At 34.3% G+C, this 14878-nt stretch overlaps 1 protein-coding gene across 1 annotated transcript; it reads left to right on the top strand.

Annotated features, from left to right (window-relative positions):
• Positions 1–802: 802 nt before the first annotated feature.
• LOC123204143 (E3 ubiquitin ligase PQT3-like) lies at positions 803–8634 on the top strand. The gene is made up of 15 exons (XM_044620719.1): positions 803–1719; positions 2287–2383; positions 2576–2657; positions 2763–2929; positions 3083–3159; positions 3435–3491; positions 4083–4239; positions 4341–4489; positions 4657–4821; positions 4974–5246; positions 5489–5545; positions 5725–5968; positions 6149–6268; positions 6797–6872; positions 7916–8634. Exons 1-15 carry the CDS (start codon positions 1554–1556, stop codon positions 8483–8485), a joined length of 2457 nt encoding a protein of 818 aa, XP_044476654.1. The 5' UTR covers positions 803–1553; the 3' UTR covers positions 8486–8634.
• Positions 8635–14878: the final 6244 nt, after the last annotated feature.

The raw sequence follows: 14878 nt of genomic DNA, 5'->3' as shown, positions 1-14878 counted from the left end.
CTTGAACATTTCTACTCCTTACATTTTTTACTTTATGCTTTCTATCTGTGTTAGTGCATTTTTGATAAATTGATGAGGATTGTATATGCTTGACTATATTGTTGAAATTGTTTGTGTGATTGATTTTATCAGATATTTGTTTAAAAATTTTATTTGGTTTCAAAATTTTAATTGGTTTAAATTTTATTTGCCGTTTGAGATTTTTCAAACAACTATTACAATTTCCTATTCAATTGGGTTTCATGAAATTCAAATGAAATTCAAATGCAATACAAAATGCATAAAACCATTCCGCTGAATGATACTGTACAACTTCTAATGAAATGGTGCGTTTCTTGTTAATGAAACAATGCATTTGCCACATTTCTGTAACATTACAGATAATATCATTTCTTCGACTGAATGATTCAAATGTTTATCAGGCCTCTAAAAAAGTTTAACCACTGTGGTTGTTTGGGCTGCTTTTGTTAAGGTCGTGCCCTCTCCGTTTTCTTTTAATTCAATGCTTAATTTTTTTTTAAAAAAAAAAAAGACAACATTGGAGCCAAACTAACCAAAGGAAAAATGCCTCTCCGGTTCCTATCCAAAACCGCATTCCAAACACAGCCTTAGTCAAACCCAAATTTACTCATAGAATCAATTCTCGTGTCGGCTGTCACACATGGAGTTGGGCCTAGAGAACTGTGGGCCCACTCCAGCGTTATACTAAAAGAATGCGTCAATCCTAAAACAACGCGCTCATAGAAGCGTGCTGACACGTGCAAACACGCAGAAGGAAATTACTACCATCTCCTATAAATTCATCGCGATCACAAAATTCAGTTTTGTATAAAATCAAGAAACTAGAGCAATCTACCTTGCTTTTATTCTGAAACCCTAACTCTAGTTTTGCTATTTCAACAGTCTTCGATTTTGATTTTTGCCCTTATCTCTTCTTGATTTCGCGGCTTCAAACCTCGAAGACAGTTCAACACAACTTTGTGGTTGTATCAAAGTTTTGCGTTTTGCTGAAAAAGTCATTATATTGATCGTGGATATTACTTCTTCGATCGCTAATTAATCAGTTTTTGAAGATTTTGGTCGGTGGCGATTCTTTTAATTGAAATCGAGTATTTTGGGGTTCCGACATCTTTCTGTTCAATCTGCCATCATTTCATTAAATCGATAAAATCGACTGCGAATTTATCGTTTCCTGTACGCGAGAAAGAGGTTACCTCGGATAACCTGAGATTTAGAAGGCTTCAGTATCGTATTGAAGAAAGTAGTCATTTTTCTTGAGCAACGCGTGAAGAAGACTCAGCGGGATCGGTTGCGCGAATTGATTGGTTCGATCTTTCATTTGTTATTTTGAAGAAAATCAGAAAAGATTATCAAAAGAGAGAGTTTTGCTTTTGTACTTTGTCATATATTTTTTGTTTGTTCGAGTTTTGACTTCAGTTGAATATCAGGCCCTTCTAATTTTAAGGCCTTTGATTATATTGTTCTATTAGTATTTACTTTTATTTTTTTCCAATATATTCTATTCCAATATTTTATCAAATCAGAAAAAAAGAATGGCTGTTTATTACAAGTTTAAGAGTGCAAAGGATTATGATTCTATCGCAATGGATGGTCCATTTATCTCAGTCGGTACTTTGAAAGAAAAAATTATTGAATCAAAGCATTTAGGCAGGGGTACCGACTTCGACCTCTTGGTCACTAATGCCCAAACTAACGAAGGTTGGTTTTTGCTTTCTGTTAATACATTTTAATAATTGATATTAAATCTTGATTCTGAAGAAATATTGGTTTCAAACCGTGGGATAAGTTTAGCTTTCTGGGTTTGAGATTTGCCCAAATCAATGATGATAGCTTTGCTGTTTCTGACCATGTGCCAGAAAAAGAGTTATGTGGCTTTTAGCTTTTTCCCTTTAATTAGTGTTCATGTCTCACTGGATCTGAAATTTGATGTGGTTTGTAATAAAACTTAATCAGAAATAGGTAGTGGTTTATAATAAATTTGTAAGTGGGCTACAAGCGTTGACAATATCAAAAGAAATTCTGGCACACAGAAGCACTTGGGTTTACCGGATAAAGATGAAAACTAAATCTAATGTAATGGCTGACAGTACCATTTTTCCTGAGTGGTTAAGAGATAATTTGTTATTGGGTTTTATATAGTTAGGCTGACATTTTCCTGACTGAGAGTTAAAGGGGAACTGTTTGTTGTGATGAAATTATGTTTAATTCATGGGTCAATTTCTTTGTTGTTTTATGGACTCCTTTCTCTCTGTTTTGCAATTTCAGAATATCTTGATGAGGCAATGTTAATTCCAAAAAATACTTCTGTGTTAATTCGTCGGGTTCCTGGATGGCCTCGCATACCTATTGTTACCGAGCCAGAGTATTTTCTCAATCCTATAAGTTGTTAATATTTTGGTTGTTGTAGGATCTATGGGCCCTGATCCTGATGATTTAGGCATTGTTATTTTGTGTTTGATTAAGTAAATGTGTATTTGATGTTGTTTGTATTGTCTATTTGCTGGCAAGACAAATTCTGGGGGCCTGCTGAGTTTACTGAATTTAAATTATGCAGGCCTAAGGTGGAACTTGTGGTTGAGGACACTCAATCACAAAAGAGTAGCTTTCGGGCTGCTGATTCTTCTGTCATGATATATGTAAGCTTTTTTCCTATGGTTTTCCCTTTAGATTATATCAGTTTATTATAAGCTGATGACTTGATCTCCTTTTCATTTTTGTTGTATTGTCTTACATGAACACAGAATGAGGACACTGAATGGGACAAGTTTGGGAATGATTTGTATGCAATTCCTGAAGCACCATCTGTGCAGTCAAGTGTTCCACTTCCAGATGCTCCACCAGCAAATAAAGCTGATGAAGACAGCAAGATCAAGGCTTTAATTGATACTCCTGCCTTAGACTGGCAGCGGTGAGATCCCCATTTTGTTTTTTTATCTGCCTCATTTTTTATTTTGATGATTGATTTTTTGACTGCAAAAATGAAATCCAATGCAGATTAAGAGTTGTCTTTTTTGATGATTTGCATTACATTTTATGCCAACTTTTTGGATTGGATTTGCAGGCAAGGTTCTGATGGTTTTGGCCCTGGTAGAGGCTTTGGAAGGGGTATGGGAGGAAGGATGGGTGGACGTAGTTTTGGTGATTAATTGTCTTTTACCACATTTTTTTATTATATTTAATTTTACATTTTAATTAGGAAATGTTAGTTTTAACTGAATTGCTACACACCTTCTGCTCCTCTGTCTCTCTCTGGTCATGTGTCTCTATTTCAGCATCTTTTTGTGTCTATCGGCCTGTTATGTTAATATTGGCATATTTGATGTTTACATCTTGCCTATTTTGTGTTGTTGTAAGTAGACTACTTATTTGTCTATGTAAAACTGATTCTGGGTCAAACTTCTGATTTCTGTCAGGTTTGGAGCATAAAACACCTCCACAGGGCTATGTATGTCATAGGTGTAAGGTTCCAGGTATGCTACCCATTAATGCATTAACTTTGAGTAATCTATATTGACCTACATCTTTAAGGTGCGGCATGGATTTGTGTCTACTGTACTGAGTGGTGCTTGCACCTCATGTTTTAATTTGAAATCTAAGGATTTAATTTCTTGTTTGAACTAAACATCTTCAAAATAGGTAGACAGATTATGTTAAAAGTAAAGCCTACATTGAAATTCATTGGCATGGAAAAGAAATAAGAGACTTTTTTCCTGTGCCTTGATAGGCTCTGTGTGATTTTCTAGGCAATCTTGAATCCTTTTTCAAGCATATAAATTGTTATATTTTTTTAAAATTATGATATCCAAAGGGTTGATTGTTACAAATAAGGCATTCTCAATTTTTTTTCCTTTTTGGGGTAATCAGTGTCAGTAAAAAAATTAGTCAATCTTTTTGAATGCTTTAAAAGTCTTGTTGGAATTTTGATTTTAATATTATTGCAAACTTGTTCAAAACTATTTATATATTCGAAAAAAGCTTATGCCACACTACGTGTATGTTGTCCCTTGCATATAAAGAACTTAAATACCTTGTGTCTCAATGTATTGAAATTTCTTATTCAGGACATTTTATTCAGCATTGCCCTACTAATGGTGACCCAAAGTATGATGTCAAAAGATTTAAACAACCTACTGGTATTCCAAAATCGATGCTAATTGCTACTCCAGATGGTTCATATGCCTTGCCAACTGGTGCAGTTGCTGTTTTGAAGCCAAATGAGTAGGTTTTTGCCACATTTATGTATTAATTTTTGTTTGTCCATTCGAGAGAACTCAGTTGTGTGCATATTGATACATTGCAACCCATTGTTATAAATACAGGGCTGCTTTTGAGAAAGAAATAGAGGGCTTACCTTCCACACGTCCTGTTGGTGATCTTCCCCCAGAACTCCACTGTCCATTATGCAAGGAAGTGATGAAAGATGCTGTGTTAACAAGCAAATGTTGTTTCAAGAGTTTTTGTGATAGATGTAAGTCCCTGGTCATAAGCTTCTATTTTATGATTTTCTTCCTTAAGCATGATGAATTTTCTTTGTCGTATTTAGAGACATGTTTCTCTCAGTTGCTCCATGTGTCCCCTGCATTATTATATATGCCCTACTTAATTTGAAGCTCACATCTGTACAACATAATTCAGGCATTAGGGACCACATTATTTCAAAGCCAATGTGTGTATGTGGGGCCACAAATATTCTCGCAGATGATCTTCTGCCAAACAAGACACTTAGGGACACGATAAATCGTATTTTGGAGTCTGGTAACAGTAGTGCTGAAAATGCTGGAAGTACTTTTCGAGTTCAAGGTCTGTATTAAGATGCATGCCTTATATTTTCACCATTTGTTTATGAAAATGACTAATATCATTGTTGTCTTCTTGTAGATATGGACCTTCTATCTTCACCATCTGTTTCTGGTTTAACAGAAATGACTAATCTCTTTTTTGTCTTCTTATAGATATGGAATCTGCTAGATTGCAGCCTAAGGTTCCATCTCCTAATATGTCTGCTGCTTCAAAAGGAGAGCAAAAGCCATTGCCTATCGAAGAAGAAATTCTCATGCAGGAGACAACGGACGAGGGAAAAGATGTTATTGCTCCACAGCAGGTTATGGAAAAGCTGAGGGCAGTAGCCAAAGCACCTGATGTGTCTGAAGCCACGCCAGCATCACAGGGGAGTGCCCCACTGGTGGAGGAGGAAGTTCAGCAGAAGATCGCTTCTGGGGAGGCAGGTTAGATTTGTTCTTCTGATATATTTTTTGGTGATGCACCAATGTTGGGTGGGCTAAATCACCTTCTTCTTATTTTTCTTTTTATACAAGTTATTCATGCAAACCTTTATCTTCATTGTTCTGCTAACTTCTTGAAGAGCTTGTGGAAAAAAAGTTTTTAGTGGGATAGGAACATTGTATAGTCTGATTGTTGAACTGAGGCATGATAATTGTCTAACTAGCTTTGATTATTTCTTTTTCAGGAAAGAAAAAGAAAAAGAAGGTGGTTCGTATGCCTGGTAATGGCATGCCTCCAAATGGTCTGCTTCTTCTCTTCTTTGGGATATGTTTGATGTTTTTTGTAACTTCTCTGAATTGTTTCTTTTTCTGATTGCTTTAGTAATTAATAAGTATGGACATCTTTGATCAAATGTAGAGAGACTTTTGTGTTTTATGAAGTGTTTTTGCTTGATTTAAAAAAATTGTGGATGCCTTGCAGACTTGCAGTGGAACACCCGTCAAGATCTTGCAGCTGAGAGTTATATGATGCCTCGTGGCCCCTCAGCTTATAATCCTTACTGGACTGGCTTTCAACCTGGAATTGAAGGATATGAAGCTCTGTTTGGTGGTGGCATGCCCTATATGGGTTATGGTATGGGCCCCTTAGACAAGCCGTTCGGAGGTGTCATGCCCCAGGACCCTTTTATGCAAGGTTATACATTACCGGTTGTTCCTCCTCAGAGGTATGCCCTATGTGAACTGTTATGAGTGTGTTAGCAAGTTGTGGCCTTTTGTTATGGATGGGATGTTCGCTGAATTTGGATGCTTTATTGTGCTGAATATCGATAGATGTTGTATGTGAATGCACTAGATGTATAGTGTTTTATACCCATATTAAGCACTTGTTCTCCTAAAATTTGCAGGGATCGAGCAAATTTTGGAATGGGCATGAATGTTCCACACCCTGTAATGAGCAGAGAGGAATTTGAGGCACGAAAAGCTGATTTAAGGAGGAAGCGTGAAAATGAGAGACAAAGTGAAAGGTAATATTATTTGATAAATTTATCTATGGTGCAAACTTTTTACACCATTGTATTTCATGTTGCAGTTCATACTTTTTATTGTATTAGCTACATTTTATTGGGGGGTTCAAGATTCCAAGTTATATATGTTATGTCAACTTTTACCCTATTGCTCATGAGTATATCACTGTTAAATACTTTCAAATCTAGCATTAACATATTCTTTATTAACCTTCATTAGATGGTTGATTGAAATGTTGGATTGAAGCGTGAGCAATTTTCTGTGTAGATAAATGGGTAAAACAGGGATTTGTCTCCCTCTCCTTTTCACCACCTCAAATTTATAGGGAATATGTGCAACTGGCGGACAACTTTTTGTGTTTTTTCTTGCTATATATGTATCATATTTATTGTATAGTATGACCTATGTCATTAATATTAAATGTTAACTAATATGACATTTGGTTCCTTGCTACTGTGCTACTGCAACTATTGGTATTGCCGATTGATGATTTAGTTATGTTGTTTAATAAATTCACTTTGGTGCAGGGAGTTATCTAGAGATCGAGACTATGCTAGGGAAGTGAGCAGCAGTGCCCATGTTTCTTTAATGAAACCAAATTCTGTATGTCTTTATATTTTCCAAGTCTACCTTTCTTCTCCTTCTATGTACTACAGTTGGTGCCTCCCATGGTTTCGAGAAACTAGTTGGCTAGCTAGATAACATCACTGTGGCAAGAAAACAATTGGATCTTTTGGATGGGTTCTCAATTTATTAGTTACTTTACTTTTTAATTCTACTCTCACTTTGAAGATAATTCTTCAATTACGGGATATGGAGAGTTTGTGGGGCAGGGATGCAACATGGAATTTCTTAGCTACTTTCCGATCCCTAAAAGCTATAATATTTCAACAACAAAAAGATATATAAAAGTAAAAAAAAAAAAAGGATGTAACATCTAAATTGAACGTTGTTATTGCTCCATTTTAGAGGGTATGTTTCATGTACAATGGTTGTAATTGTACAGATGTGCCATCTGACTTGGATGGTAATTGTCTGAATGCAACGGCAAGTCGGTCGGGGGGTTCTTACACTCTGGCTTTGAGTGAGAAAGCTGCTGCACCTTCTGACACACTTTGGGCCAATGAATAGGAGTTTGGGCTGATTGCTTCCACAAGACATGGCATAGGACGTGCTGGCCCTGGCACAGCCGATCATACCTAAAGTCTGGGTTGATGGGCCTAGCAGGCAGGCTGGCTGTGCAACATAACAAGGCCCATGGCACAGTTAAAGTCCTTTGAATTATGCCTTTGCAAACTCTTAATGGGTCAGACCCCCATAAAATTATATATATTTTTTAATTTTTTTATTATTTTTTAATGAGTTATACCAAACTGATCTGTGGGTTCTGCACCAGCCCCCAATATGGCTCCAAGCCTAGTTCGAGTTGTGTTAAAAATAAGGGACTAACCTGTCCGTTTATTGTTGGCAATCACAACATATCCTATTTTATAAAAATTTGGACAAGAAGACGTGTACTTATATCATCCAAATGTGCCCAAACAAGGTCTTATTAGCTTGTGGGCTTAGATGGTTGCGCATAGACTTTAGCACAATACGATTGAACTATTTTGTTGATTGAACTTTTCATATGCTTTTGGTTGCAGAAATCAAATCCTCAATCTTCAAGCGCGGATCACAACTACCACTACCAGAGGCCCCGAAGGTTCTCTCCAGAAGCACCTCTACCTCTTCCATGCCCATCCAAGAGAAAGTCCGAGCACCATTGTGACTATGATTATGATTACCACTGTGAACGTGAAAGACACCATCATCATCAGCCTTACCAATCAAAGTCCTCTTCAAAGCATTCCTCAGAAATAGTCTTCAAATCCATGGCTGAGAAAAAACACAAATTGAGTTCCTTTTCTCGCATTAGTTTCCGTGAAGGGGAAGCTACCAAGACAAAGACACGAAAGAGTTCTTCCTCTTCTTCAGTAGCAGCAGCAGCAACAAAAGAAGCCAAACCGTCATCAAACGGATATCATGAAGATTACAAGTCATTCTCTGCCAAGCTGCCTAATTGTGTTGGGGGTGTGGACTACGAGTCGAGTGATGATGACAGACATTTCAAGAGGAAACCTTCAAGATACGAGGCATCGCCTCAACCATCACAAGCTGTGAAGAGGGAGTCTCGGCACTCGAGAGGCTCCATCAGGGAACATCAGCATAGATAGGTTCTGAAAGAGATGCAGATTTTTCCTTCTAGTGGGACGTAGTCTCCCTCTGATTCTTCTATAAAAGTGTGTACATGGACTACATTGTTCCTCGCAATTCATTGAGTCTTTTCTACTTTACATAAAACCAGCATTTTATTGTTACCTAATCTTTTTGTCAAGCCAAATCTATTACTTCTGAATTGGATTCCTTGTTTTCCTTATTATGTTAAAAAATATTGATTTCAAAATACAAAATTAAGAATGGTATGATTTTGATCAATTTGATTGCAATGAGGACCGTGTTTATGTGCAAACGGTAGTTGCCCTTTGTTTTCCTCAAATCGAAAATTGAAATAAGCAAACGTATGGTGACACAATATATCACTACTATAATAGATTACGACACAAGGTCTTGGATAAATAATTTTAAAAAAATCACTGCATGAATCTCATTCATCCAGTAACTTAGAATCCCATAAGCTTCAGAGTAGAGGTTTGTTTGTTTATTTGGAGACAAGCTAAGCTGGATGAATATCATGTCATAACAAAGTGCAATTGTAAGGAGAGGAATGATATTGTAATTGTAGTTGAGTTCAACATCATCAAGGTTTTTAGGCAAAGATAGGTTAGGTGCAAGTACACATGTCAATTAGGTCATGTCATGATACGAATTTAAAGCTCAATCTAGTAAGATCTGATCCGGTATTGTAACATGTCGGGCCTAGCCCATGAGCCTTTTAGGCTGACCCATAGGTTTTAATATTAAACCTATGGACTGGTCCGATCTGGTCTATTACTATTTAAAAATTAAAAATTAAAAAAAAATCAGATTGCAAAAGCTCTTTTGCCAAAGCAACAACCAACGCTTTTTGCCTTTGTGGCAGAAGCCACAAAAGCAGAAGCCTTTTAACTCTTTTTTTTTTTTAATTTTTCTTCGTATAAACCAATCCAACTTTTTATCAATTTTAATTTCTCTCAATCTAAATTCTTTCATTATATTCTTAATCTTATTTCTCTCATCAACTTTCTTTCAAAAATTATTTGAATTCGTAAATAATAATTTTTTATGTTTATAATTTCATTTTTATTTCAGTTTTATCATTACAAAATATTACAGATTGATTTAATGTCAAAAGAATTTAAAGATTTGGATGTTAAAAATGAGTAGATAAATGGTATAATATATATATTTTATTTATATTTATAATATTATAGACTTATAATATTTTTTTATCATGTAACCACAATATTCCTTCACCACAAATGAGAGATTATAAATAAAATATTCAAGGTATTATTCTTGATTTTAATAATTGAAAAATAATTTGTATTTAAAAATTTAAATTAAAATTTTTTAAAAATTGTTTAAATGGATCAGCCCATTTAAGACCCGATCTAACCCATTTATATATAAAGCTAGGCTTTAGGTTTGAGAAATATATGGGTCAGCTAGACCCAAAAGCCCATTACTACATGGGTCTTAGGTCTGGCCTGAGCCATAAACCTAATATACTAAGCTAGAGTTGGCCTGGCCTGGCCAAACTCGACCTATTGTCATATCTTAGGCGTAAGTGGTTGTAGTTTTCATTAGAGTGGTTTAAGCTCTTGTACAATTGATTCCTATACTATTGTGTTGTACGTAATGGTTGTTATTCAACGTCAGAGTTTAAGTGCGAAAGAAAAATCAGGTGCACAAGATATAATGGAACACCTCAAATATAGAATAAAATTTTTCAATTCTGTAGAAAACCAAAATCAATCAACCTCACCACAAAACACCCTTGTTTGGAGACAAATCTTCCGGACTTCCATAGTCAGGATGAATCCGTATGTACTACAGAAACAAACTACATGTAGAGTCAAAGCTCTCATATGGAAATAAAAGAAAAATAAAGAGCTAGTTCCATGAAGGCGTCTTGAGAATAATCCAACAAACATGGGACCCATTGTGGTCCAATTTTAAGGGGTTATCGTATCAAAAGGGATATTAAAATTTTTGTCATAAAATGAGTTTGTTTATACAAATATATTATATTTTTAAAAAACTAAATATTTATACCACAAAGTTTATTGAATATTTAAAATACACTTGTCTTCAACCTTATAAACATAAGTCATCATTTGCACACCAAAAATCACATATCTTCAAAAAATTTTGTAGAAAAATCATCCAAATTCAAGTCAGTGTTGATCCATACCCTTTATGTTATATTTTTTCTTGTTTAACAATTAAAAATTAAATAATATATGCTAGATTAATATTGTGATTTCATATTAAATATAATTTACTATTGTTTAATTTTGTGATTTCATGTTGTTATATTGTTTGATATTGATATAATGTACTTAAAGCATTGATATTTAAATTGGGAATGAGTTGATGAAGATTTAGTTAACTTTTGGATTAAAAAACAGTATGAAGAATTGGTTGGAGAGATCGACAATCATAGCCCAAGTCACTAAGGATAGACGATCCTACCAACCCCTTTTTTGGACCCATGAATCGTAATTAGTTATCCGAGGTATTTGCTTAATGTTTCAAGCTTAGTTTAAGCCAAAGATGAAAAAAGTTGTATTAAAGATTCGCTATGGAAGACAATGGATTTTAGATGATGACAATGTGATAAGATATATTAGTGAAATGAAAGACTAATTTACATTGACAAAAGTGTTGATTTCGAAGGATTTGTAGCAAAAATATGTTATCCTCTCATAATCAATCGAAGTCAGTCAAATGTCTACGCATTTATCTTTAGTGATGCATTAGTGGGTCCAATTGAGATTGTAGACGATGATGATTTTGAGTATGTAATGGTTGTAGCAAAAAGTTTATGAGGATCAATAAAACTCTATATTATTAAGAGTTTAATTGAAAGAAAAGACAATCAACAAGCTGAAGATATTTAGGAGGAAGAAATGGAGGATCATCTAATAAACGACTAGGCACAACCACAAAGTTTCCAAGAGTATAGTGAGATTATGGTGATGATTATAATGGTGACGATGCGGATGAGGATTATGAAGTTGAGGGTAATTAGGATGATGATGAATTTCTAGGGTTTGATGATGACATGTACTATGTACAAGCCAATAAGTTAGAAGAAGTCAAAACAATACTTATAATGACGGGGCTGAATGTAGCACGAAACATCATGACATTATAGATACCAGAGCATATAAAGTCATATTCATAATTCTAATATGTTTCAATGGTTCTTGAACCTACCGTGGATATTAAGAACATAGGTATTAGTAATAAAAAAAAAAAAAAGCATGCAGAGACAATAATTTAAAAGTGATGAGCTTTTATAATTTGAAAGTAAAATTGAAAACATTATTTCGACCTTATGCATTAGAGACGAGTATTCAATGAAAAGTCAGTCACTCTAATAAGGTACAATATGAGATTAAATGTGTACATCTATAATATAAATGACATGCACGAGTAACAAGAGAGGAGGATGAAGACTTCTGTGTGTTATGATGTATGGATGAGGCATACATTTGTCCACAAGATCAAATTTTGCAACATCATAGATAAATTGGTGCAAAGTCATTAAGAAACATTTTTAAATCAATGTTTGTGGTTGAGAGCATTTATTGATCAAAGGAAATCATTTTTGACATGAGAGATAGGTGCAAGATCGATATTTCATACACGTAAGTGTGACATGCCAAGACATATGCATTAAATGCATTACGAGGATCTCTTATGAGTCTTTCATGCTCTTACCTGAGTATTATCACAATTTGGAGCTCAAGAACTTAAGAAGTGTGACATTTATTGATATTGATATGAAAAATAGGTTCCAATTTTTTTTATGACTTTGGATTGTTGGATCAGAGGGTTCCAACAATTCTGTTGTCCAATCATTTGCATTGATATTTCACATTAAAAGGGAAAGTATCTTTGGTCTCTTTTTATTAATGTTGTGAAAAATGACAATAATCAAATTTATCTATTGACCACAAGGAAAGAATAGATACGTGGACCCCCTTTTTAATGTACCTACATATGTGCATCGGTGATATTCTAGACTTAGCCATTAGTTTTGATCATCATCATTTAATCATTGCATCAGAGGCGACATAATGCTTAAAGCTTGACATGATTTTTGTAATTACCATATAAAAGATAACATACGCACATATTTAAAAAAAATCAAGCATATTGAAACATTATTTTGGTGAATTGCTAAGATATATTGTATAAGAGACTTTCAATTTGTCATGACTAGAATTTTTTGGGTAAATCCAACTATGACATCCTATTTGATCTATATTGGATATAAAAGATGGGTGTATGCCCACTTTAGAGAATAGTGGTATAACATCATGACGATCGACATTACTGGGTCTTTCAACACTTTGACATAGATTGTTTACGTTTTACCTGTCACCATCTTGGTTGGGTTTCTGAGAAGCATAATGTAATATTGAATTTACAATAAGCAAAGCATGACATATATTTGACTAAAATTGATTTTTTTTTTCCCATTGGGTTTTATTACTTGTGCTCACTAGTTATTTTGAGCTAGTCAATTCATAGTTTCCTTCTTTTAAGACCCTATAGAATATTATAAACATTTGATAAACTTAATTGCGTTTTTCTTATGAATTTTATGTGTTCACCTTGCAATAGCGGTCCGAAAGAATGGGTTTTAAAGTTTTAACTGTTAGAATATGCCTTAAAAACAAATCGCTTTATTGGTTTCAAGGGTTGTATATTTTGCATATACATTATTAATTTTTTTAAAAAAAAGAAGGGAGTTCTGTCATATTTCACATGTTTTATGTGTCACTTTTATATCTATGTTGTAGTTGTATATTACATCCATATTAGCTACATGCATATGACATGTGAAAGGTCCCGATGAGTTTTAATAAACGTCATCAAATCGTTCCCTGCATAGGCAATATGTTTGGGCAATAGTATTGCATAATGGGTGTGTGCTATATCACCACAGTATATCAATGGATGATATTAGACATGGTGAATATACACATGGGTAAACAATGAACCGTTTGATGGTTAGAGAACTGATCAAAGATTATTATATTATATTATTTATCGAACATGACCGTTGAACGATGATCACATAGGTATTAATATGTAGTCAATGATACATTGCAAATCATACTAGTGTATAGATCCTTTGACTTGAGATATCATAGTGGTGCTTCGTTCTAGAACGTATGGTTCATATGGTGTATACCACGAGGCTAATCATGTCTCGTTCAGAAGCCACTTTGATCATATGTTGCTTGAGCGAGAGGACAAGTAATGATCATACAAGGATCCGTCAGCTCGACTACTCCTGAGTTTCCATATGAATATCGAGAAACATGAAAATATAAGATACTAGCCAATGTGGATAAAAGACCATCTTCGAAGTGGCACATTATGATGTATTACTTGATATTCGAAAAGATTAAATATTAGATTTTGACATTCCATGAATCCAAGTTTAATCAGGATGTAACGACGGAGGGATTGAACTACATGGTAAGTGTGAGTAAGAAAGGTTCATTTAGCATTATATGAAACTTGTACTTTATTGTGATGTAGGGGTCATGAGACATTGCTAGATGACACCACATGATCAGTGATAGCTTCGTTTTGTAGCGAAAAACGAAGTATATCCGTTAACGACAATTTTGGGTTATACAGTGATATAATGAAACATATCGTCCGATATAGGACCCATGATTGCGTCACTATGAACCTTGAAGGTCACACCCATATTTCAAGGAAGAAAATGGTGTTATGAAGCTGAAAATGTTTATCCATGGTTGGCTAGCACTTTCCGAGGATAAAAATTGTGCTCTTCGAATAAGTTCGAAAAAGGGTGGAATTGTCATTTTGCACCTTTTAAATTGTTTAGAAAATTGCATGAATAATTTTTGCCACAAATTATTCAACATGTGTCAAATTATGATTTACTCTTAATTATCAACCAATGAAAATTAGACATATGATTTAACTTGATAAATATCAAGTTTTAATTTAATAAAAGACAGAAAAATGTAAAAAATAATATACATTTTTCTTCTTTTGTGGGAAAGCTTCCATTTTTCTTCCTTGAAGAGTGCAAGTCAAAAGACCACTTATTTTAGTGATTCAAGCTTCATAATTTCAAATCAAATTACAAGGTACAAGGTAGTTTATATATTTCTATGATTTATCTCTTGAAACAACATATAAATTTTATATTACCATTATTACATATGATATGAACATGATCTAAAAATTTTAATTTTTTTGTCAAAATCCTACATTAACATCATGTTAAAATCTTTATTTAGATAGTGGACTCATCACCATTGATCTAAGTACTAATTTCATTTTGTATTTCCCTCTGTTAAAGTGTGGTAGTTACATTGAAAGAGATGTGAACGAAGAGGAAAAAA

This window comes from Mangifera indica, chromosome 20, assembly GCF_011075055.1.
Source record: "Mangifera indica cultivar Alphonso chromosome 20, CATAS_Mindica_2.1, whole genome shotgun sequence".
Lineage (NCBI taxonomy): Eukaryota > Viridiplantae > Streptophyta > Magnoliopsida > Sapindales > Anacardiaceae > Mangifera > Mangifera indica.
Note: the sequence above shows the minus strand (reverse complement) of the source record. Positions and strands in the feature narration are given on the sequence as shown.

Excerpts from the sequence above, each read along its gene's own strand:
- LOC123204143 (XM_044620719.1), top strand. The coding sequence starts at position 1,554 with ATGGCTGTTTATTACAAGTTTAAGAGTGCAAAGGATTATGATTCTATC. Across the intron at positions 5,546-5,724 it reads TAATGGCATGCCTCCAAATG|ACTTGCAGTGGAACACCCGT; the intron begins GTCTGCTTCTTC and ends GATGCCTTGCAG. Across the intron at positions 6,873-7,915 it reads CTTTAATGAAACCAAATTCT|AAATCAAATCCTCAATCTTC; the intron begins GTATGTCTTTAT and ends TTTTGGTTGCAG.